This window comes from Natator depressus, chromosome 8 (assembly GCF_965152275.1).
Source record: "Natator depressus isolate rNatDep1 chromosome 8, rNatDep2.hap1, whole genome shotgun sequence".
Taxonomy (NCBI): domain Eukaryota; kingdom Metazoa; phylum Chordata; order Testudines; family Cheloniidae; genus Natator; species Natator depressus.
Genome location: NC_134241.1, coordinates 69,583,115 through 69,608,405, shown reverse-complemented (window position 1 = coordinate 69,608,405; position 25,291 = coordinate 69,583,115). Strand labels below are relative to the sequence as shown.

The window sequence follows — 25,291 nt, the reverse complement described above, 5'->3', positions numbered from 1 at the left end:
AAAATTACAGGTTTATTTTGTGAGTAAGTCTGTGCATGCTCACTGGAACATAATAATACAATGTGTATTCACAAACTTGGGTATAAAAAAAAAACTTTTGAAAAAAAAAAAAATGTCCAACAATTTTAGAAAGGCTGGGCTGAGGTCTCTGAGAATTGGACCTCAAAATAATTTCTATGGGTACAATCATCATGATACTCACTTTTCTTTATTTGTTGAATGACCAGTTGCAATAGGAAATGCTGGCTGAATGTCTGTACTTCTATTAGTTTTTGAAAGCTGCACGTTAAACTGAACCTGCCAAAAGATCAAAGGTTTCACACATTCAACATTTTGGATCCAGATATGATTATGCACCAAGAAAATGTATAGACTGAGGACTTTTGTCAGACTGAGCACTTCAGGGCAATAAGGTTCCACACCATGTTTAGCAAATGCTTAACAAATAAAATAGTATAGATATAAACCAAAGAAGCAATTCAGTTGACAAGTCTGCTGTGTATAAATAGGACAGCACAGGGTGAATTACTGATACATAGCAACATGGTTTGGTATCCAATATAAACAGGAAATAGTTGCTGCTTCTCAATTATTTAAGTTATGTTAAATTTAAGATTTAGGGTAGAGCAGCAGCTTACAGCCCACTAATATAGTGCTGACTGATATCTGATTGAAGTCAGTTATGCCAAAGTAAAGCTGATATTTCCCAAGAAAGCCTTTGTTTAAAGTTTTGGTGTCTTTGGTATTCGGTGTTTTTTTCTGAAACATCAGGTTTGATTGTTTTTAGTAAGGTAAGTCTTTTGCGGAGTGTAATAGGGCAGTCTGCCACTTTAAGAACATGGGGCCAAGCTAGCCCTGTTCATTAAACTGATCCAGCTGAGCAGGAGAAAGGTGTTCTCCCAAAAAGAGGCTCAGCAGAATTCATTTTTTAAAAAAGGTCATTGGATAACAATTGTTCATTTAAAGCTTTTTTTTTTCTCTCCAATGTAATACATTTAAATTTTCAAAGTATGGGGGAATCAGACAATTATTTAATGACAACACATGCTGAGACTCAACACATTAAAGCTTTATAAACCACACACAGATATACAAAGTAAATATCCTTGAATCCAACAAACGTCTCAAGCAGCATTTTTCTTACTTTGCTGATCTGTAAATTTTGATTACTATTGATGGAAATATATTTTTGGGTGGCTTTGTGCGTGTATGGTGAAATTGACATTTACTGATGAAAATCTCATCTTTCCAAGCCTATCCATAAAGAGCAGCAGGAAGAGGCTGCAGAGAGCAGAAAGTTTTGCAGGCCCTCTCTGGGAATAGGAAGACAGGCCAGAAGCCAGGAGGCCTGGATAGCAGAAGGAGATGCTTGAAACACTCAAGGAAACACCTCTTTGGCCACTCTCATGTACAAGGGCAGGGAGCAGAGATCGAATATAGGAGGGACATAGGACTTTTATTAAGCCCAAGGTGGGCAGACATTGTTTGCATTATTGCTTGGTCGGAGCCTTTGAACTCTAGGAAGGGACTCCACAGTTAAATCTGAGAGCCCTCTAGTCTGAAGGACAGTAGAGCCTGGAGTGTAAGGCGGCGGCAAAGCCCAACCCTTTTGAGTTACGGTATTGAACTTTAGTTTGTGATTCCAGGTGCCCCTATTAATATATTACTCCATGACATGGGTGTCATTAGTAAAGCTACGGTTTTGTCACAGACCAAAGACCTCCATGACTTCAGCCTGTGGTGGCTGGGAACTGCAGAGTCCCACCACCCTGGAGGTGGCAGGGGGACCCCCGCAACTCCAAGTCCCCACAGGTGATGGGGGTCCCTGGAGCTCCCAGCCAGCCCCCCACAACTGCTTCCCATTTTGTCATGGAAATTTTTAGTAGAAGTCAGGGACAGGTCATGGGCTTCCATAAATTTTTCTTTATTGCCCATGACCTGTCTGTGACTTTTACTAAAAATAGCCTTGACAAAATCTTAGCCTTAGTTATTAGCTAAGACAGTGTTGGAGAAGTATACTTGAGGAGCCCTGAGAAGAGGAATCAAAGAGTGGGATGCCAGCAAGGCCACACCCATGCCATCGGGATACTCTGAAATAGTGATGCTATGACACTGAGCTATAGTAATTTCAATCCCAAATTGTATAGAATATATGAAGTGTTTAGTGTACTACAAACTACTTCTGTAAGGAATAAAGAAACACGAAGATATACAGACAACTGAAAAGGGAACCTTGCTGACTTTAAGAACTTCTTTCTCACTAGTTTACAGTAGGATGTTTACTATAATCAAATAGAAATTAGGGAAGTTACATTTGGGAGACAGTATGGTATATTAGACTGAAAACCAGAGGTAACTGCCAGGAATTCTCGTGTTCTAGGTTTAACACTACAACTGATTTGCTGTGTAGCTTTTGTTCAAAGGAGAATTCATTACAAGGTGGAAAATACCTTACAGGAGAGTCATGAAAATTAGGGTTTGTAAACTGTTGAAAATGCCAAATATTATTACCACTAAAATAATTTAGTGTTTATAGCCAAATTCTTGCTGTCACTTAACATAAAAACCATATCACATAGCATACTGTGTTAATAATTTTTGGAAATATCCAATTAAGTCAAACTGTTCAGAAATATATGATTAGAAATGTTTGTCTTGAGCACAAAAGTAAAAGTAAAATTAAATGCCTGCCTTTGGTCCTGAAACCTGCTGGTTGGCACTTTTCACAGGTGCTGTTTCTGGAAAGTTTTGGAAAGCGCATACTGGAGAGATGGGGTAACTGATTCCTGAGCTAGTAAAACGGAGTCTGTTGTCAAGCTGTAAGAGAGAAAAATAAAATGTAGAAAGAGGAGGAAACAGCAGTGCAACAGTAGAAAATCAAAATCTATGTATGCATCTCTAGTTTTCTTTTTAATAGTGGTTCACTTAAAGTAGAAACCAGACATTCAAGATCACTAAACTGGGACTCAGGGGACCTGGGTTTTCTTCCTAGCTCTGCCACTGGTCTGCTGGGTGTCCTTCGGAAGGGCATTTCACCTCTTAGTATCTAAGTTTCCCCAACTGTAAAATGAGGATAAGGAGACAGACCTCCTTTGTAAAGCATGTAGTGAACCACTGATGAAAAGCGCTATATAAGAGCTAGGCATTAGTATTCTTACCGGGTAATCATGCCTGGCAGGCTTCAATGAGCATTTCATTTCACTGAGCCCTGATGTAAAAATTTAAAACTGACCTTTGTAGTCACAAAATATTACCACAAATTAATGTTTATACATTATAGTGAATAAAGTACAGGGAAAAAATTGATTTTCCTATGCTTACATTCTTAAAAGGAATACTTGCAGAAAGTGAAGGGATACCAGACAAGGTAAGCATTATTTTACTAGCACTTTTCCTCTAACAACAAACCACAAGATTTGACTAATATACTCTTGACTATACTCTTATTACAAGTGTATGCAAGTCACACAAGACAAACAAGTTGGGTTTTTTGTTGTTGTGTTTGTTTTTTTTTAAGATTAAATGGCTGCAGATCTACAGGCCTTAGTTACTGGAAGGGAACAGAACAATAGAGAAGTAAAACCTGCTAGCCGAGGTAAAATGGGCATGTGCTAGATATGTTGAACCAAAAAAATAACCAACCAACCAAATAAACACTGACTGATAGATCTGAGAACTCCTTGAAAGCATTGTACCACACATCTTAAGAGCCAGCAGGCCTACTTTAATTTGGTCTCTTTAAACAAGAACATTTTATAAGAATTTTTTACTCCTCATTTTCCTTGTGCTCTTCAAAATACCTCACTAGCCCTAAGTTAAAAAGCTATGTTCATGTAAAAATTAATGACTAACTGGAACATTTGTTAGTAACCATTTCTAGAAGTATGAAGATGCCTAACAGCAAGACACACCCACACTTTTTCTTATGCAATTTCTATTAGTGTTGTAATCGTTTTTCTGTGTGTTGGCAGATTTTTAAATTCTAATTTCATATTAAATTCAAAAGTGAAAGGGACATTCTGCATGTAGTTATATATAATTTTACCAGATTAGCAGAAGCTCTAGGTCCTCCAGGCAGAGGAAAAATACCTGTACATCCCCTTCCACCAGGTAAATAACTCTTAGTTATATAAAGAGCAACCCAGAATACTTTATGACCTCTGCTTGGTGGCATGTCTAGCATGTGTTATATAGCCTATCTTTCTATTCACATACAATTTCTGGTGTTTGGTGTAAGTACAGTGTAATGGACTGTTTGAGAAGGACATTCTTGACTCATTTTAGAGAAGGATCTTAAGAATATTAGACGTGTAGATGCATGCACGTTTTAGCATATGCTATTTCACTAGCCCAAACGCATTATACAAATCTGTGCATTTTAACAGTTTATATCGCTTATTCAAGACAATGAGAATTTAGGAAGTTCTTATTTATGATACTCGTAACTTTGTTGCATCCATTAACAGTGCACAACATGATGAGAAAAATTCAATTACAGGGCAAAAGGAATACCAAAGCATTTCTCCTAGGTACGATAAGCACTTCACTTGGCATGTATCTTTATTCTAAAAATGTACAGAAAGTACAAAGTTTTATAAATTTGGATAGCTTACCATATTGTGAGGTGAAGTGCCAGTTCTAATCGTGCCATTGCTTGAATGTATAAGTGGAATGGTAGAAGTTCCCAATATCTCTTGCTTTCTTGCCATCTGAATTTCATTCAGTTGCTTATTTAACCATGTGATTACTATATAGAAAAAGGAGTAAAACTCTAATTTTCAAGCATTTTGTTTTCCATCCCTTTTATTAGTACTGTAAATCTAACAAATTACATCAAGAAATCATGTGAATGATTCTATTTCATGTTATATTAGTGTTATATTATATTCCCCCCCTCCGCCCCCGCAAAGTCCTCTCTCTCAAACATAACAGGCCTGATTAACTTTCCCCTTCAACATCTACTGCTAAAAATGGCTTAAAAAAAAATCAGGCTCGTTAAAGAGCATAGTCATCTTTTAAATGTCCATTATTATAACCTATTACTTAATTTTTCATAGAACAGCAACAGAGTATTAATTAGAACCCACAACTATAGGGAGGTAAGCATGTAATAATTAGAGACCCCACAGCTGGATTTAAGTTCATTGAGTTCAATATGCTTTGGATTATGCCCCATAAAGAGTAAGAGATCTACAAACATACATAACTTTAAGCATGTAAGCTTTCCCACGGACTTCAATGAAATTCTTTACCTGCTTAAAGTTAAGCATGTGTATTAGTAGGATGCACAACTGGAGCCTATGTTTTCAAAGCATCAATTTGTAACTTATCTGTGCAATTTCTTGTTTTAACTCATGCGGTCATGTAGCTTAAATTTAGAATCGCATGTACACTTTTTCAAATTCTAAAATGTAACACTTAGAAAGTTGTAGGGGAAATTCTGTTTTATGTGAAGAACCACACCAAACAAATTAGGGCTACTATAATACACTGGAAACCTGAACTGAACGGTTACTAAATTGTTTGATCCTTGTGGGCTGTGGGGTGGCGGGAGCGGAGGGGAACAGCAAGAAATCACAAGTATGCCATGATAGAAATGAGCAATCTTTCTAGCTTCAAGATGAAATAAAATGTTTTTAATACAAAAAAATTTTACTCCTGAGGGCATTCTGTGCCAAAAAATTAAAAATTCTGCGCCCAATATTTTAAAATTCTGCATATTTTATTTGTCAAATAAATGTGGAGACTCCAGCATGGCATTGGCAAGCACAGGCCACTGGCTGGAAAGAGGTGGGAGATCACTGTGCAGCTCCCACCGAGGACACGGAGTCAGTGATGAGGCTGCACCCAACCCTGACACAGCACAAGGATAGGGCCTTCCCCAGAAAAACTCCAGGGCCTGCCACTCTCTGCCAGGTGCACCAGGTGTGGGGCAGACAGGCTCAGCAAAGCAGGATCCAAGTTTGGAGGGGTTTAGTTGGGGGGAATCCAGGTGTGGGTTGAGAGGGTTGTGTGAGGGGCAATCTGGGTGGACGCGGCTCAGTGAGGGATCCGAGTGGGAAGGGGGATCTGGATGCACAGGGGCTTGTTAGGGAGTTCTGGGTACAACGGTCATGGGACTCTACAGGGGGATCCAGGTGCAGGTGGTTCATCGGGGTGATGAACAGTGATCAGTGTACAGTGATCCCTCCCCCTGCAGCTGAGGAGCAATGGGTGCAGGAAGCGTGGAGGGAAAGAGGGAGGGAGTTTGCAGAGCTTCCTGCAGCCAGGGGAGAAATCTGGGGTGGGTCTGACATGGCCCCAGATGCTGTGAAGGGGAAGAGGAAGTCCTGTCCTCCCCAGCCCAGCTGGGACTAGCAGCTGAGCCTGGCGCAGGGTCTTCCCCAGTCCTGCCCCCTGCCCCACAGTGATTCACCGCTCTGCTGGCTGCCCTGGGCACCCAAAACATACTGCTGGGGAGGGGTCACATGACCACTCTTGTGGCTTCCCAATCAGTCATTTTTCTGCGAGGAAGCAAAGAAATCTGAGGGGATCAAATTCTGTGCATGTGCAGTGGTGAAGAATTCCCCTACGTGTAACAAAAACAAGAAGAGAGAGACCTAAAGAAGGAATCCAGTAAACCTACCATTTTCATTGGTTTTTAGCAGTTGCTTGCTTTCTTCCAGTTTTTGTACTGTAGTTTCTAACTGTTCTTGCAACTTGCATACCTGAAATATTTCCATATTAATTACGTCAAGCATAATCAAGAAATATCAATGATTAAAAACTGAAGAAAATAGTGGAAATAAATATCAAGGATTTAGAAGTACAGTTGATCTTATCTTTCAGTGTTGCTTTGATTTAGATTCACAATTAATCATAGTACAAAAGGGGTGTGATTGCACAATGAAAAGATCCTTATTTTCTTGGCATTGATTTCAAGGCAAAAAAGTGTCAGTTGGCACTGGGCAACTATTTATGCCTTTGAAAATCTCTCTCTCAGCTTTTGCCTGTTTCTGCCCTTCAGAAGTATGTTGATTCATAGCTCTGTACACTCCGTTGTATTCACTGAACGTTTTGTACTCTGTAAATTCTAGCCCTATACAAATATAGTATCCTCTATTTGTATTTAAAGAGGTAACAAGGTAAAGAGTTTTCATTGTAGGAGTTAGGGTTAGCAAACCTTTTAACAAAAGCTAATAGTAACTGAAATCTGAGATGGCCTGAACTCCTGCTGTCTTTGCTGGAAGTTCTGTCCAGATATGAAGTTTGCAGTTCCAAACCACATTCATGAAGTGTTTTAAACATGCAAGAGAACCAGAAACTGAACTGACCAGTATGTTTTCATTCTTGGAACTGAATAAAATACCAAATGCAAATAAAGCATAAAGCCTAATAACAGTGGGCGACACTTTTTTTATTATTATTATTATTATTATTATTAAATCTTTCATATTTTATCTAAGTAATACAAGAAAATCTCCCTCTTAAAAAACAATTTTTTAATTTGAATGTCTCTTTAGGTAAAAAACATATTGATCCAAACAATTAAGTTTATAATTATTTTAGCTATTTTTATTGGACTTCCCAATTTGTCAAATTTAGTGCTGTTACTAAAATTTGAGAGTTTTGCTTCAACTGGGCTCTCTATTCCCTCTATGCTTTTATCAACCAGAAAAATACACTACACTAACATTTGCCAGAATTCTGTTTCAATAAACCATTTCATAAGTGGGTAAAGTCATTCAGTTTTATAGACAGCAATTCAAGGCTAATCCTGCAAACACTTAAACGCATGCTTAATTTAAAGCACATACATAAGTGGTTACAGCTTAAGATAATGCATTAAGTTACCTCTTGCTCTTTTACTCGAAGAGATTGTCCAGTCTCCTGAAGTTCCCTTTGCCCTTTCTGTAGTTTCTCTTCTTTTTCAGCCAAGAGTTTTTCTTGCTGAATTGTTACTGTATTTTTCAATTTCAATTTACTCATTAGCGTTTTCAAATCTCCTTGTAACTTCTTGATAATTTCATTAGCCTATTAAACAGAGTCATTTCTAAATTAAACAACAATGCATAAAATTAAATGAAGAAATCCCATGATTAGGACAATTTCATGTTTAAACAAACCTTAAGAAGTTCAGCTGATAATGACTTTATTGTTGCTTCAAGTTTTCCTACATGAACTTGTTTCTTCTCTGTATTTTCTTCCAGTATCACCTTAAAAAAAATCAAAAGGTTTTCCATTAGCAAGGTTTTGTGCTTCTTTAAAAAAAAAAAAAAAAAAAAAAAAAAAAAAGAGCACAATACTTAAATCTGATTTAGATCAAGCTCGTTAAAATTTGCATTAGACGGGAGAGGGTTTACTCCCCCTGTGCAGTCACTGTAGTTGTTCGAGATGTGGTCCTTATGGACCAGGGGTCTCAAATACATGGCCCGCACAGTTATTTCCTGCAGCCCGCCATAGGCGCTGACTCCACCAGCAGCCAAGCTCCCCCTCACCCCCCGCCCTCCCCCGAGCGCGCCGCATCCCCGCTTCTCCACCTACCTCCCAGCGCTTCCTGCCAACAAAACAGCTGTTTGGCAGCACTTAGGACTTTCCAGGAGGGAGGGGGAGGAGCAGGGATGCGGGCGCTCAGGGGAGGAGATGGAGAAGAGGCGGGGTTGGGACAGGGATTTGGGGAAGGGGGTAGAGACTCTGGGGAAGGGGTTGAAATGGGGGCTGGGAATGGGTGGGAAGAAGCGGGGCCTCATGGACTAGATGAGCAGTCTGAGGTATGAAGTTCAGCATGTATGATTCTTTGCTGTGAGTAGTTGGGAAGAATGTTTGTTAAAAAAGTGCAACGTATTTTGTATGAATAGTTACTTTAAAAAAAGTTCCTGCCATTACATCTATGTTGACAGACTGTTAGTGTAGATCATCATCGTTACCGACCACATAGGGAATAGTTACAGGTGTTTAAATTTTATTAAAACCCCTCTTCACATTACTGTTTAAAAAAAATTAATACATTGACTTTTAATAGCATACTACAGTACTCTTCATTTTTTTCATTTTTGACTATACTTTTGTATAATTGTATGAAATGGTTTCAGTGATGCGGCCCTCGGGCCAATGTACTAGTCCTCATGGGGCCCTCGTGGTGATTTGAGTTTGGAATCCCTGCTAAGGACGCTCCACTTCAGGTGGGCATGCACTTTCAAATTGGAGATTTTAGCTAGCAGTGCCTGTTTGACCCATGCATGCACTCTACTATGCCTAGTACTCTGCAACATGGCTAAATAGATCTGTGCAGGTGACCCACCCTCAATTCCTTCTCTACCACAAAGATCCACAGCAGAGAAATCCGAAGCAGACGGCAAGGACGTGGAGTACTGAAGCACCCATAGGGGGACATCTCAAAGAACTAGTTACTGAACAGGGTGAGTAACTGCTCTTTCTTTAAATAGTGTCCCTATGGGTGCTCCACTTCAGGTTTCCCCTCCTCACTATCAGAGGAGTATTTTTCTGGAGACTGCTAGGGAGATGGAACATATTTGAGACACACCCTCAAGCTCCATTCCAATAGTATGAGCACTCGTGGATGCCCCCACCTATACTCCATGGGCCCACTCAATTGCTGTGCTGGGATCAATTGGTGGCATATTGCCAAAAATTCTCTAGGACCCCTAGCATCACTCATTGCCATGATAAGGCTAAACAATCCTTCCCATCCTCTCTTGAAGCCCTGAACCACAAGGAGAGACTTTGAGGAGCAGAAGGTGAAAGCAGAGAACAAGGTCACCCTACTAACAACATCTCCTCTTCATCCCCAGATAAAGTAGTTATGATTCCTTCACCATTGCAGGTTGATGACTCCAAACAGCACCAGTAGAAAAAGGTGGTGACTCTGTCAGTACTGGGTGAATGTCTGGAGACTCAGAGGTCCTCAGTACCAAACAAAGGGGAGTCAGGCATCTCTGTCACTGTGAGGTGTTGTGAAAATTTAACCTCCTGCAGTATCGACATGGCGGTCAGTACTGAGGCTGCAGCCTGAGCAGAGGTGATCCTGGTAGATGGAGCAAATGATACTGTAGGCTTTATGCACTCCAAAGAACGACCACTAGATGATAGTCTGGTCTTCTGCAGTACTGAAATGGAAGGTTCCAAGAACCTGGCTGATTCTTTGAGTACTAACTTAGAAGAGATAGTCTTCTCCTTGTCATCTCGATCTCCTGATAGTACCAGTGATGTGCTGGAACATTAGATTCTTTGGGTTTAGTGGCGGTCACAGTACCTGAGGAACCTGCAGTCTTGTGGGTACCGATTCAGGAACCAACAGGCGCAAAAGTAGTTGTCTCAATCGGCAACCAGTGCTTCTTTGAAGTAGATTCCCTATCTGGGGAACCCGAGCTCCTTTTCCTAGAGTCTTTTTGAGAGGATTCTTGAGTTTTCCCCTCTTAGAAGCTCTAAGGGAGTGTTACGCCAAAGTGGTTGAAGAGCTCAACTTGCTTGGAGACCAATGTATGAAGGAGGTCTCCTAGCCTGTTTCAGAAACTAGACAGACACAGCTCTCCATCATGAGGCAGTGCAATTTAATCTCCAGGTTCTTTCTGGCTCTTGATTTTCATGCCAGGCAAAAATTACACTTCTGGGGGACATGTGACTTCTCAAGGCAATGGATGCACTGGGAGTGCCCATTGCTCACCAGGATAGCCTGCCGGCATGAAAGTCAATCTGTAAAACCTGAAGAGCTGGGCACACCCTCTCAGCAACCTAAAGTTCCCTGCAGGGGAAAAAACCCTGAAAGGACGTCAATAATAAAATAATAATATTATTATTACTATTGTTGTTATATTACTATCATCATCTACTATCACTACAACTAGTTAGCTATGTAAAACTATTTGGAAAAAGAAAACCTACTGGAAATAAGCTCAACTCGGACACTTCACCCTGATATTCTATGATACTTCTGAGGCTCCATCTTAGCCCAAGGCAGCTGAGAAAAAACTGAAGGCAGTCTGCCCATGCAGCTCTATACAGACACGGTACAGAGCATGAGTCAGAGTAGAATGCATGTAAGGGCCAAACGGGAACTGCTACCTAAAATCTCTGATAGAAGATGCAATGGGGCACATGCACAGTTGAAGTGGAGCACCCATAGGGACACTACTAGAAGAACCACCTCACTAATTTTCACACCACTAATCCAGTTTTTAAACAGAAAAATTCAGTCTCATATGTCAGGAAAGATCTAATAGTAAGAGATGAATATATTTTGTAAAAGTAGTGTATATTTACTGTTGGACTACAAAGTACTATAATTGTAACTGTAACTGTATTTTGCAATGCTGTAACCTAATTCTTTAAATCATGGTTGATCATCTATTTGCCAGTTCACCAAAATCAGATAATCCACAATTGCCCAGTTGTGAACAGCAATTAAGCATGGTTCTACACTACTTTAGAAACAGTATATTTAGAAACTAACAGAACCTTTTGTTCTTGTGTTGCATCTAATACTTCTTTTGTCCTAATAATTAGCTGGTCCTTATCTTTGATCTCTTGTTCCAAAACAGCAACTCGTGTTTGTAGCTGATTAATGTGTTTCTCTTTTTCATGGCATTCAGCATCCAGAGTAGTATTCTCCCGACGCAACGACAGCACTTCTTGCTTTGCTCTCTGGCACTCCTAGAATGTTTGGAAAAAATATTTAAAAAAAAAAAAAAAAAAAACACTGCAATACCTTACGTTTGAATAACCATATCTAACTCTTACCAAGGATATCAATAAGACAATAGAAATAGGTAATAAAAATAAATACTTCAGAACCTGAAGTATGGATTCCCACAACCTGAACATTTGCTGTATTTTCACAGATTGCACTGTATATCGTGTGAGTGTATTGATTGTGTTATCCCTATACAAATATAGATTTGAAAATAAAAATGAACATTCCATACATCTTCTATCCCAGAGAGTTTTGCTTTAAGTTCTCTAATTGTGGAGTCTCCTTTGTATCTCCTTTCTGTTAGGTCCTTGTTGGCAATCTCTAGTTCTGACAGTCGATTCTGTAGCTGTTGGATACTTTTCTGATGCAAGCTTTCCAGTTCCTTTTTCTGTTGTTCATGTTGTTGTTGGTACTGAGTCTGCACCTGTAATGAAAAAAGAAGTTGGAAAACAAAGGAAGAAGTGCTTCAGTGAAACTAACCTTAAACTAAGAAACTACTAAATGTGTACCTATATTTTTGGTTTGTTTTTCCTTCAGTTCTCATACCTGGAGAGCTTTCTCCTTCTCATTTGTCAATTCCTGAGTGTGCTTATTTGTTAGCGTTGTTGTATGTGACGTCCATTCACTTCTCAACTTATCTAATTCCCAGCTCTTTTCTGACAAGCTCTGTGTTTGTTGAGACAGCATAAAGAATCTTGAAAAATGTATCATATTATACTGAACAATACTTTGCACTATATTGTGATTTTCATCCAAGGACCTCATAGTGCTGTACAGAACTAATTGAATCCTCACACCACCCAGTGACATACATCTCAGCTTTACAGATGGGAAACAGAGGGTCATCAAACAATGACAGAGCTGGTAAAAGAATCATAATTCCCAACCTCATGCCCTAACCACAGCATGGTACTCTCTCCTATCAAGCGGAAGAAAGAGTGAACACACTCAACAGCCATGCCACAGCACTGTAAATACCAACTTTTCAGTATGAAAAATATATTACTTGGTAGCATTTTTCTTTTAAATTTGCAACAGAAGTGTACAGCAGTTCCAATTCTATAAAAAAAGTTAGATAATGTGTTTTTAAAATGTCAACTGTCTGACAAGTCCACCGAAGGGGAAAAAAGGAACATTAAGGCTCTCTCTCTTTAACTGAAGAGTGACCAAAGTTCAGTCTGTATTTTTACTGTATGACCCACAGCTGTCATCCTCTAAAAAAAGTGAAACCACAACAGGGCCCACCATCTATCTTAAATAGAATTTTAGAACATAAATAGCCACAATTTTAATAAATTTTTTCTTTGCTTCATACATAACACAAAGTAAAGGGTTCCAAAATATCTTCATTGTGTGACATTTCAATGTAGAGACAGTCTTGTGAACTACTTATTCTCATATTTCTGACCACATAATATTCCTATGGCAACCACAGCAAGTGCTTGCGGGGAAAAGTAAAGTGTTTTTAGTTGTCTTTAGTGTGATGTTTTGACCTTTCTTCAGAACTGTTCATCACACTGGCTACTTTTGAACTTCACTTCACCTCCTTCTGCCCTGCCAAAATTGGTTGTTTCTCAACACCATGTAACCAGCCAGACATCTATGGGCCACCAGCAGTGAATACTCCACAGGCCAAAAAATTCAAAATAAATGCACAGATATAAGATTAGATACAAAACAAGAAAAGATAATATTTTAAAAAGTGTTCTATAAACTGGACCCTACTGAAATTCTACAATTAGTAATATACCTTTACATGTGGTACGCTATACAGAAAATTCAGAAGACTGAACACGTATTATACCAAAGGCAGGAAGGCGTAAGTCAATTACCTGCTGTGTGTAGCTCAGCTGTCTGGTAAGGTCATCTTCAGTTTTTTTAAACTTTTGTTCCAATAATGACTTTTCTTCCTACATATAATTGACATTTTAAATCTATACAATCTTATTTTCCAATTTAGAAACATTATTTAGCATCCATATTCCATTATTTCTACACGTAAAGTCCAAAAATACATGTCCATTATGCCAGTAACAAAGTCTTATCAAGACAGCCTAAATACTAAGTTGTATATTTTCATGAATCCTAAAGTAAACTTTTTTTCAATTGTAAAAAAGTAATTCAGTACAAATGCAGACAATTCTGAATCAAGTTTTCCCCAAAATTTCCCCAAGAAAATAGGATCTTCACACTTTAAACTATTGTTTGAAAAGTAGTTGCATTAATACCTAGATGAGGGGTTCTCAACTGGGAGTCGCAAGGTTATTACGGGAGGATCGAAAGCTGCCCGCCCCCATGCATGCAGGGGCTCCGGCTGCCAGCCAGGTGCGCAGCTCTAAAGGCAGCACTGCCCCCAGCTCTATGTGCAGAATTAATTTTGATATGTGCACCACTATGGAGGGGATATGTGGCCAGGGCCAGGGGTTCAGAGTGTGGGAGGGGGCTCAGGGCGGGGGCAGAGGGTTGAGGTACGGGGGGTAAGGGCTTTGGGATGCGGGAGGGGGTGCAGGCTCTGGGAGGGAGTTTGGGTGTGGGAAGGGGCTCAGAGTTGGGAGTGAGGGCTCTGGGGGCGGGGGTTGGGGGATGAAGGTTTTGGGGTACAGGCTTTCCTTGGCTGCAGCGGGAGAGAGGACTCCCCCCAGCCCTCTCCCTGCCCACGGCAGCTCCAAGGCTGGGGCCAGGGGACAGTCACCTCTCCCTGCTGTGTGCCTGCATGGCCCTTGATAGCCTGCTGCACACCCACACAGCTTAGACGGAACTTAGACCCTGACCTAGATGTTATGGGGATAATCTTTGTGAACCTATTCTTTTAAAAACAGTTTATGTTACAGAGGCAGTTTACATTTACATTGCACTAAAATAAAAGGAGACAAAAATTACATGTGAAGAAATTAGTGAGATCTGGACTGTAGGCTGAGGATTTTTCAAACTCTGAGATCATTGTTCATTTCATAACATTATTTAAACCTGATATGCTACCAAGCACATCAACGTCGCTTTCCAATCTATAAATGGCAAATGAAACCCCACTGAATTAAAGAAGGCTCTGTACTTACGCACGGGTATGCACGTGCAGATCCAACAGCAGGATCAAAATCCTTAACTTTCAAGTATTTCACTCTTGCATTTGTATAGCGGGTCAGCACAAAGCCATGAAGCAGCCAATACTGAGAGGCTCATTTAACTCAACAATTGCATTACCACATTCATCAAATATCCAAAGTGTCTAATTTCTGCCAATTCAGATTATCAGATTTTGTTTTAAATTAGGGCCATTATTAATTGCAGTTAACTCAAGAGATTAACACAAAACAAATTAACTATATTTAAAAATAGTAGTGATTAACTAAAGTTTTAATCGCACTGTTAAACAATAACAAATACCAATTTAAATTTATTATAAATATTTTTGGATGTTTTTCTGCATTTTCAAATACATTGAACAAAAGAAATAGTATTTTTCAATTCACCTCATACAAGTACAGTAGTGCTAGCTCTATCATTTTTGTTTTTTCATAACTGCACTCAAAAACAAAACAAATGTAAAACTCAGTCCTACTTCTTATTCAGCCAAACAAGTTTGTTTTCATTTACGGAAGATAATGCTGCCTGCTTCTTGTTTACAATGTCACCTGAAAGTAAAAACAGGCATTCACATGGCACTGTTGTAGCTGGCATTGCAAGGTATCTATGTGCCAGATATGCTAAACATTCGTATGCCCCTTCATACTTTGACTTGTAGATTGCACTCTTTTACAGTGCAAATATTTGTAATCAAAAATAATATAAAGTAAGCACTGTACACTTTGTATTGTGTTACAATTGAAAACAATATATTAGAAAATGTAGAAAAACATCCAAAAGTATTCATAATAAATTTAAATTGGTATTGTATTAATAGTGTGATTAATCGTGACTTTTTTTAAATCTCGCAATTAATTGTGATTTTTTTTCATCATTTGATAGCTTTATTTTAAATATACACGCGCCTCAGAGAGAGTGTATTGATTTAATTACAATATGTACCTATATAACTATGTGCAAAGCCACAACATGAACTAAAACTAAACAACAAAAAAATTAAAATAAAAGCCACAACGTTAAGTGTTTGGAGGATCAGGACCTAATTACAAATATTACAAATCTATAATCTTACCTTAATACATTTCAAACAGATTGCTAAAAACTTCTTTATATCTGCATCATTTCCTGGCAGGAATTTTAGTGAGAGATGTGTCAAATGTTTAAATGGGTTTGTCTCCACTACATTTAAAAAAGCAGGTGCATGATCTAAAACAGATGCTGAAGAAACTAATTGCAGCAAAAACCTTAAAAAAAAAAAAAAAAAAAAAATAGAACCACATTTAATACATAACATCTCTTTGTTTACAAACTATCTGTAAATTCCAGGCTTTTTTTCACTTTACAAAATAATAATCATTAAGGCACTTATCACACAACTGGATACGTATAGTTCCAAAAGTCCCACCTGCTTGGATACAGTTGCAGGATCAGGGCCGAAATCTTTACCAAATTAATGTTATGTTAATATAAAAGGGAATCCGATAGAAAAACAGTATCTTCACATAAATATCATATAATGCTCGGACGAAAAACATTCCTGTATGCATAAGAAATAAAAAAGCCAGTGGATTTGTAGTCTTTGCTTTTTCTGAGATTTTATAAAAGTGAGTCACTCATGTTACATTTGAAATTGCAAATAAAAAACCTCTTTTAAAGTGCATGCACTTTAAAAGAACTTTGTAAAAATAAAACACGCTGCATAAGGGGTAACATTTTCAAAAGCACTAAAGTGAAAATTCTCATTTTCAAAAGTGATTTAGGCACTTGAAGCCTAAATCCCATTGACTTTCCTTGGTCTTATATTGCTTCTTGGAGTGCTTGGCTTATTGTGTGTTTTGTTTAAGAAATGTTTTTTAAAAAAGTTTGTATCGTGGTACCAAAATATTATTTACCTTGGGGTATCTTTGTTTTGTTCCTGAATGCACTGCTGAAGTAGATCTATAAATCTTTGCGGAAAAGCAGAGAAATCTACCAAAAGACCCTGCTGGCATTTTAAACTACATAAAGAAAGAGGGGAAAGTACAAGTTACATTCCTATCAAATATTTTCATTTGCACTAAGTAAATAAATATTTTACTAATTAATTCATTAAAAGTTTAACACCTATCATTTCAATTTTTAATCCAGAGTACAAAAGAAAAACTGTCAAGTAGCTAATCACAATCACAAGAGGTGTGGTATTTTAATTTTGAATGTTTTGCAAATTAGCTTTCACTAAACAATTATGTGGGAACAAATATGTATCTTTCAAATTATAATCTTCTTTGAGAACACTATATTGTATACGGTTAACAATTACTTGGATAGATGTACTAAATAGGAGCCTTAACAATGCAAACTCTTTGGAGGCAGGAACTTTCTTTTATTGTGTGTATGTACATTAAGCCTAGCATAATGGAGCAGATATGATTGTGACCTCTGGAACTACTGTAATACAAATAAGTTTGGGGTTTTATTTCTCCTTTTTGACTGCCACTACATATTGATCGGAGATTTTCATTGAGCTGTCCACATTGAGATCTTTTTCCTGAGTGATTACTATTAAATTGAGACCCAACAATGTGATGATACAAAATATATCTTTAATTGAAAGGCCCAATTCTGTAAACCCTTGCTCATAGAAATAATCCTTTTGAGGGTATTCCAACTGAAATCCTTGCGAAATGTTCACAAACACCCAGAAAAGGTTTTAGAGGTACAAAAACAGGAGGCAATGTAATCTAGTGGATATGGCACTGGACTGAAGCTTAGGAAACCAGGGTTCCATCAGTGCCCTAGATGACTTTGGACAAGTCTCTTCACCTCTCTATGCCTCAGTTTTCCCATCTATACCTGGAGGAGAATGACACTATCTTCCTCAATAGAGCACTAAACAATCTATGGCAGAAAAACGCAATAAAAGCCAAGGTCTATTTGATTGTCAAGCAGAACTTTTTAAAATTAAAAAATATCCATTCTTTACCACCATTTCTTAATGTTTCATAAACAGCACATTAACTTGACATCTTACCTTTGAAAATCTTCCTCAGATATAACAAGGTTATAAAGGAAAAAGGGGTCAGTATCATCAGTCAACTGGACAACTAAGTCCTAAAAATAAATATTTTTAAAGATTATTTTAAACATTATAAACTAGTTATATTAATATATTCAGACAGTACCCAAAAATATTTTAACTTTCTACAGCAAATAAGAGACACCTATGACCACTAATAAGAGGGAAAAGGAACATCAGTTATATTGCATTTTAGGGCAATTTCTATTTTAAATATTACAGAAGAGAAAAAACTACCTCCCACAAAGAGACTGTAATCTTAAAGCAAGGCCGCATTAACTTCCAGCAGAGAAGATTTCCAAAGCAAAGGTATTTATTGGACTATATTTGACTGTTCCAAGTACAAATGATAAAAATGGACTGCATTAAAAACAGAACAGAAACCAATGGAATGGTAACTACAGAAAAGCCAACTAGCATGCTGCAGCTCTTAGAGGCATAGCACAGAACTCACAGTCCTGAGGGAGAGGGGGTTATGAGGACTTTCTTCTTTTGCAGACCCCTAAAAAATTTCAAATGGTGGTGGGAACCTCTTTGAAAATTTTGAATGGAGGTGCAGATTCCTTTGGAAATCTATTGTCTGTGCATATAGTTGAATTCTGTTCTGTCAGTTTTTAGTCTAAGTCTTTCATGGACCACTTAGACATAGTCCGCAGACCCCCAGCAGTCTGCGGACCACAGGTTGAGAACCACTGCTTTAAACCACCTTTGCATCCTCAATTTTGGGCTGCTCGCACCCTCAAAATAGGTTACATAGCCCTGGGGGCCTGTCTCTATGATATGGCAGCTTGTCCCTCATGCCTATATGCAGCAGTACAACCCAGAATCTCCACAGCAAGACATTCTGCAGCCTTACCACCTACACGAGGACCTGCAAGGCAGCCCTCAGAAGACAGCAGTCTTCCTCAATTCCTGCACTGTGGGAATTCTCCCCCAGTTGGGACCAGGGCTTTTAAAGTCCCTTTACATGGCTGTGGCCCTTTTACCCAGCATAATGGGCTGGTAAAAGGGTGAGATTCTCACCCCGAGATTTTTTTTTTTTTAGCACATCCAAGATGTTTAGAAATAACATTATGAGGCCTTTGTCTTGCAATAGGCAGAATGATGCTATGATCATGGGCTACATATGTTCAAAATATCTAGCGCAGCTATCTATAAAAATTACAATGTATTACATTCACCATATCATGAAGTGCTTGTTTTAATTAAATAGAAAAGGGAATTGTGTGACATTCAGACATCTTTAAAATCAACAGTTTAGAATTCTAAATTAAGAGTCAAACATAATGAAGATGGGTCAGTGCTGGAAAAAAAAAAAAAACACTGTTGCTATCCCTGGGCTCTCTAAACTGTTGTGGTTATCAACCCTCAAATGCATCATATGTTACTAAGATCTATGAAACCGTAAAACTGAGATAAAGGGCTAATAAGGCAAGGAAAAAACCTAAACCAACACGTGCCAACAAACCTGAATACTAATAAACACCAGATTTTTCAGACTCTAACCTGCTCAATGACAAATGTAGTAAAACTTCATGTTGCTTTCTCTTTACATATCAGGAGGAAGACATTTAAAATACTTAAGGAGGAGCAAAGAAGAGACCACACACCTTTTTATGAACAGGATTCGATGTTGATTGTAGCTCAATCCTCACTCGAACATTTATCCTCCTATGTAACAAAATATGCAACTGTAAAGTACTATCATCAAATCAAGAACTCGTCCTTCAAACAATTTAAAATAAATAAATAAATAAAAATAATGTAGCTTAAAAGGAAAATTTAGATCAAATGTCAAGAAAGCATTCCTAACAATGAGACCTAAAAGATCGTAGAATACCAACCCAAGTGAAATATTGGAAGCACTGTAACTTTAATTATTATAGGTGGAGCTGATAGCAACATCTATAATTAAGGTTACCCAATACTTCACATTATAACACCCCGTTTTCAATTGCTTATAACTTTGCCTGACTTCAAGGATTCAGGCTGAAATTTCCCACACTGAACACCTGCCTAAAGGCTGATTTTTTTTTTTAATTTTTTTTTTTTTTTTTTTTTTTTTTACTAGTTTCAGCAAAAATGTAGCATTCATTTTCAAGTATGAGATTAGGGGGAAAGTATATTGGTTTGCCCATATTAAAAAAATTCTTACACCAAGTGCATTGAGAAGTTTTAGTGTGTCCATGCTTTGGAGCAAGGGCTTGAAATTTGACAGAGATGTACCTTTTGCCATACCTATGAAAAACTACCCCAAATCGACCAAGTTATAAGCCTCTGAAAAATTTCAGTTTGTACATGCTCAGAGACTTGTTAAGAGTCTCCAAAGTTGTTATACACAATGTGCTGGACTTTCTTTGCAATTGCTGTGGGTCCCAGTGGTAACAGGCACAAGAACAGAGAGTAGGAAGACTCAGATGTTTCCAGTGCTCCCCATACTGGTGCCCAGGCAGCATGGAGAAGGAAGCTGCCTCACTCAAATGCAGAGGGGACGAGAGCTGGACCACAGTGGGGCAGTGGAAGTAATAGTCTAAGACAGAGAGCTGGTAGGGTTGCCAACTTTCTAATTGCATAAAACTGAACACCCTTTCCCCACCCCACCCCTTCTCCAAGGCCCCACCCCCACTCACTCCATCTCCCCCTCCCTCTGTCACTTGCTCTCCCCCACCCTCACGCACTTTCACCAGGCTGGGGCAGGGTGGGGTGCAGAAGGGGGTGAGTGGTCTGGCTGGGGTGCAGACTTTAGGGTGGAGCCAGGGATGAGTGGTTTGGGGTGCAGGAGGGGGCTCTGGCCAAGAGGTTTGGCATGTGAGAGGGGGCTCAGGACTGGGGCAGAGGATTAGGGTTCAGGATGGGGTGTGATCTCCATCTGGGGGTGTGGGGTTGGGTTGAGGATGAGGGGTTTGGGTTGCAAGGTGGTTCAGGGCAGCAGCTGGAGTGCGGGAGGGGATATGAGGGCTCTGGGAGGGGGCTCAGGGCTAAGTTGAGGGAGGGGGTGAGAGGTGTGGACTCCAGCCGGGCAGCACTTACCCCAGGTGGCTTCCAGAATTGGCCCGCATATCCGGCTCCTAGGTAGAGGCATGGCCAGGCGATTGTGCGCGCTCCACCCGCCCCAAGGCGCAGCTCCCACTGGCCACAGTTCCCAGCCAATGGGAGCTGCGGAGCCAGCATTCAGGGCAGGAGCAGTGCATGGAGCCGCAGTGGCCACCCCTGCGTCTAGGAGCCGGATATGCCGGCCGTTTCCAGGAACCGCACGGAGCCAGGGCATGCAGGGAGCTTGCCTTAGTCCCACTGCGCAGCCAACTGGACTTTTAACATCCCGGTCAGCGGTGCTGATGAGAGCTGCCAGGGTTCCTTTTCAACTGGGCGTTTCAATCAGAAACCGGACACCTGGCAACCCTAGGAGCTGGGAATGTGTGAGGAGAGGGGAACCTGAGATTAGAGGAGGTACTTGGGGGAATGTGAGTTTGGGACAAGGAGACTGGCATGAGGACTCCAGGCAGGGAGACTGGGAGCCAGGATAGGGGAAAGACTGAGACTGGCTAGGAGTTGGAGGAGTGAAAGCCAAGAAGCTACAGTAGTGAGGATGGGCCAGGAAGAAAACCCTGGGACAGAGACAGGTTGGAGGGGCGGGACACAGGCAGAAGGGTCTATGAAGGGGCAGGCAAACTTTTTGGCCTGAGGGCCACATCGGGTTTCCAAAATTGTATGGAGGGCCGGTTAGGGGAGACTGTGTCTCCCCAAACAGCCAGGCATGGCCCAGCCCCCGCCTCCTATCCGACCCCCTGCCTCTTGCCTCCTGACGGCTCCCCCCGGACTCCTGCCCCATCCAACCCCCCCCGTCTCCTGATGGCCCCCCGGGACTCCTACCCCATCCACCACCCCCTGCTCCCTGTCCCCTGACCACCCCCAGACCCTCCACCCCTGACTGCCCCCTGCCACCCCATCCAACCCCCCCTCTCCTTCCTGACTGCCCCCCCCAGGATCCCTGCCCCATCCAACCCCCCTGTTCCCCACCCTCTGACCGCCCCGACCCCATCCACACTCCCAGCCCCCTGACTATCACCCCCAACTCCCATGCCCTCTATCCAACCCCACCACTCCCTGCCCCCTTACCGCACTGCCTGGAGCACCGATGGCTGGCAACACTACAGCCGCGCCACCCAGAGCACCAGGTCAGGTCACAGCTCTGCAACTGCGCTGCCCAGCCGCCCAGAGCATTGCGCCAGTGGCGCACTGAGGCTGCGGGGGAAGGGCCACAAAGGGGGAGGGGCCAGGGGCTAGCCTCCCAGGCCAGGAGCTCAGGGGCCAGGCAGGAGGGTCCCGTGGGCTGGATGTGGCCCACGGGCCGTAGTTTGCCCACCTCTGGTCTATGACCACTAGAGTATACTCTTCTCTAAAACCTGGATGGAACTCAAGATTCCTGAGTCTCAGCATTCTTCTGCTGTTAGCAAATATTTATGAAACCCACTGGCAAAGTGTCTATCATTCACCCTCTCATGGCTGTTCCACATGGAGTATAACAACCTGCTACTTCTATAAGTTACTACTGTTAGACTAAGTGAAACAAGACTGTAATGTGAATCTATAGTTTCTAACCCTGCTGATGAACCATATGCGTGTAAATGTGATTCCACGTTATGAAATTTCTGCTTTCAAGTTGTTGTTTTTAACTTAGGAAATTACATACAAAAATATACATTCTCTAGACTGGGCCTAAGTTTCTGAAATTGACTATATTTCAAATTGACAGCATTTCCTTAAGGTTGAAGCTTTAGCCTGACTTTTCCAAACACCATCAGCCAAACCCACTATTTGGGAACTCACTTACTACATCCTACAAGGTAAGTGCTAGTTAATGGATTTGGTTCCCAATCAGTGCATTCAGAGACCTCTGGTTGGGGAGGCCTGAGAAAGAGGTTCCTGGATTTTAGGATGGAAAAGCTCTGGGGAGAATAAATTCCTTCATCACCTCCCCATTCCCCAGGTACCACTGTGCATGGAAACTGAGAAAAACAGGTTTCAGAGTGGTAGCCGTGTTAGTCTGTATCAGCAAAAAGAATGGAGGAGTACTTGTGGCACCTTAAAGACTAACATTTATTTGGGCATAAGCTTTCATGGGCTAAACCCACTTCATCAGATGCATGCAGTGGAAAGTACTGTAGTTTCCACAGCATGCATCGGATGAAGTGGGTTTAGCCCACGAAAGCTTATGCCCAAATAAACGTTAGTCTTTAAGGTGCCACAAGTACTCCTTGTTCTTTTTGAGAAAAACAGCTAATACTATCTTATCACAACACTTCTGCTAGGAGCTTTAAGTAGTTGTTCTGGTTTGAGTGGAATGGTGATCATTCCAAAGGTACAAGGAGATGATTCTCGAGAGAATATGGAGACAAGCTCGCAGAGGATCTGTCTACAACAGTGGTTTTCAACCTGTGATCCATGGACCCCTGGGGGTCTGCAAACTATGTCTAAGATTTCCAAAGAGGTCAGCACCTCCATTTGAAATTTTTTAGGAGTCTGCAAATGAGAAAGGATTGAAAACCACAGATCTAGAGTTAAGAAGAACAGTTTACAGGAGATCTGCTCTGGGCTTCCGATTGTAAACGCCTTACACGTCTGCAAGCCAAGCACTCAGCAGCACACACTGGGACGTCCTGGAAATGCCAATGCAGCAGCAGTGCGCGGTCCGACAGCGATCAGACGGGATTGCCCAGGCTGCGCTGTTTGCGTATGTCCGAGAGAATCCATGGCAATCCCGGAAACCCCCCGCGCACTGAGCCGCTGGGTGGTGATGAGCTCCTGGCCCTGCTGCAGGCCATGGATAAACCCGCAGAGAGCCAGGATTTCCCTGGGACTGTGCGACAGTGCCCGGGCTGCAGAGAAACGCTGCAGGACTCTCCCTGCCCCTAGCGGCGGGCGCTGTTTGCGGAGCCCAACCAGGGTACCCTCAGCTGCTCTGCGCCCCTTGACGGGTCCCTAGAGGCCGGGGGGGCTCGAGCAGCCTCAAGGCCAGAGGCCGCCCATGTTACAGAGATGGGCTGAACGCTCAGCCCCGCCGGCCTCTCACCCCAGCCCAGGGCGGCTGGCTGCAGGGGGCTGCTCCAGGGTCCCGCAGGGCCGAGCCCCAGCCCAGTACAGAAGGCCGCGCTCTGGCCGCGCTTCCCAGGCCGGCTCTCACCTGTCCTCGCAGCCCTGGCACTTCACCTGCACCGGCACCAACCGGCCGAACAGACTCTCCGCCGCCATCTTGCGCTTTGACTTTGGCGCTCGGCTGCCGCGGGGGGCGGGGCAGCAAGATGGCGGCCGAGCCGGCTGCGGTCGGGAGCGGGCAGAGGCGGGCAGCTGAGCCGGCTGCGGCCGGGGGGCTCCGGGCTCCTGTGCCCGGACGGTGCGGCTACTTCGTGGAGCGGAAGAAGCGGTTCTGCAAGATGATCCCGGCTCAGGGGAGACGCTTCTGCGGGGAACACGGAGACCAGGAGGTACCGGGGCGCCGTTGCCGTTGCCCCGGGGCACTGCCCGCCCGGCAGGCGGACCTGGTCACGGGGGAGGGGGTGGTTGGGCCCCTCGGCTTTGGGAAGGGGTGGGGAGTCCTCCTCCGCGGGCTCTTTTATAGCCCCCATGGACTCGCTTGGGGGAGGGGCTGGCACGTATCCCCAAAGCGCGCCCCATAGAGACGGGCCATGCTCGCCGGGCTTCCCCGCGGGTTGGTGAAGACCGTGCCCAGCCCGGCCCCTGGAGCTGATCGCTCTGTGCCCTGCTAGGCCTGGCGACGGCAAAGCCAGCGAAGCCGCGCTGCTCCGCTGGACCCCGGGCTGCTGCTGCAGTCAGAGTGTGCGTGCAGTGATGGTTGGCAGTGGGGGTGTCAGCCTCTAAGCCAGCTCCTCAATAGCTTCCCAGTCGGGGGAGGAGAGGGGTGTTGTCCCCCTTCTCTTCTGCCTACTTTTCTGTGCTTTGAATTATTTGCTAAATCTCTTATGCTGTTAGTTACTCATCGCTTCAGGATCCTCAGGCGACGTCCCCTTCTTGGAAACCTTATTAAGAAATCACTGCTGGCCTCTGCAGAGCCTGAAATCGAGCTAGAACCCCAGAAGGTGTAGGTAGAATAATTACGGCCTGTCACAAGGGATCAGGGACACACTGCTTCTCTGGGCTTGGTGATGTATTAAGGCCTTCACTTGCACAACATTCCTCCATCCACCCCCCAATTAAATCACAGTGTGTTTCAGTTGGATAAACCATGCATTTCTCCATTTGATCTCGTTCCAATAAATCAAGGCTAGCAAAGATTTTTATTTTTGTGACCTATAGACACGTTTCTAGACAGATTTTCTAAAATTAGGACGTTAACTGCACCATAATATTGTGCTAACGAAATAAACATTTTCTTTCCCACTAGGAAGAAAATGACAGGAAAAGAATTCCATGCCCACTTGATCCAAAACAGTAAGTGTGTTTTTAAA

General features: G+C 41.9%; 2 protein-coding genes across 4 annotated transcripts in view; one reads left to right on the top strand and one right to left on the bottom strand.

Moving 5' to 3' along the window:
- SASS6 (SAS-6 centriolar assembly protein) overlaps positions 1 to 24,145 on the bottom strand; it is a 30,633-nt gene extending 6,488 nt beyond the window's left edge. The window contains exons 1-15 of the mRNA XM_074961260.1: positions 24,010 to 24,145; positions 19,439 to 19,499; positions 17,784 to 17,863; positions 16,666 to 16,770; positions 15,846 to 16,017; positions 13,522 to 13,599; positions 12,236 to 12,355; positions 11,922 to 12,113; positions 11,455 to 11,649; positions 8,106 to 8,195; positions 7,834 to 8,013; positions 6,626 to 6,707; positions 4,614 to 4,747; positions 2,692 to 2,817; positions 203 to 297 (exon numbers count right to left, since the gene is read on the bottom strand). Coding sequence (XP_074817361.1) covers positions 203 to 297; positions 2,692 to 2,817; positions 4,614 to 4,747; positions 6,626 to 6,707; positions 7,834 to 8,013; positions 8,106 to 8,195; positions 11,455 to 11,649; positions 11,922 to 12,113; positions 12,236 to 12,355; positions 13,522 to 13,599; positions 15,846 to 16,017; positions 16,666 to 16,770; positions 17,784 to 17,863; positions 19,439 to 19,499; positions 24,010 to 24,077 — 1,778 coding nt within the window. The 5' untranslated portion in view covers positions 24,078 to 24,145. The remainder of the gene's footprint in view (positions 1 to 202; positions 298 to 2,691; positions 2,818 to 4,613; positions 4,748 to 6,625; positions 6,708 to 7,833; positions 8,014 to 8,105; positions 8,196 to 11,454; positions 11,650 to 11,921; positions 12,114 to 12,235; positions 12,356 to 13,521; positions 13,600 to 15,845; positions 16,018 to 16,665; positions 16,771 to 17,783; positions 17,864 to 19,438; positions 19,500 to 24,009) is intronic.
- Positions 24,098 to 25,291, top strand: part of TRMT13 (tRNA methyltransferase 13) — a 12,225-nt gene continuing 11,031 nt past the window's right edge. For 2 of the 3 annotated variants that reach the window (XM_074961262.1, XM_074961261.1), the window contains exons 1-2: positions 24,098 to 24,310; positions 25,228 to 25,274. In XM_074961262.1, the coding sequence (XP_074817363.1) occupies positions 24,128 to 24,310; positions 25,228 to 25,274 (230 nt within the window). In that variant the 5' untranslated portion in view covers positions 24,098 to 24,127. The remainder of the gene's footprint in view (positions 24,311 to 25,227; positions 25,275 to 25,291) is intronic. The other variant, XM_074961263.1, reaches the window with a different exon arrangement.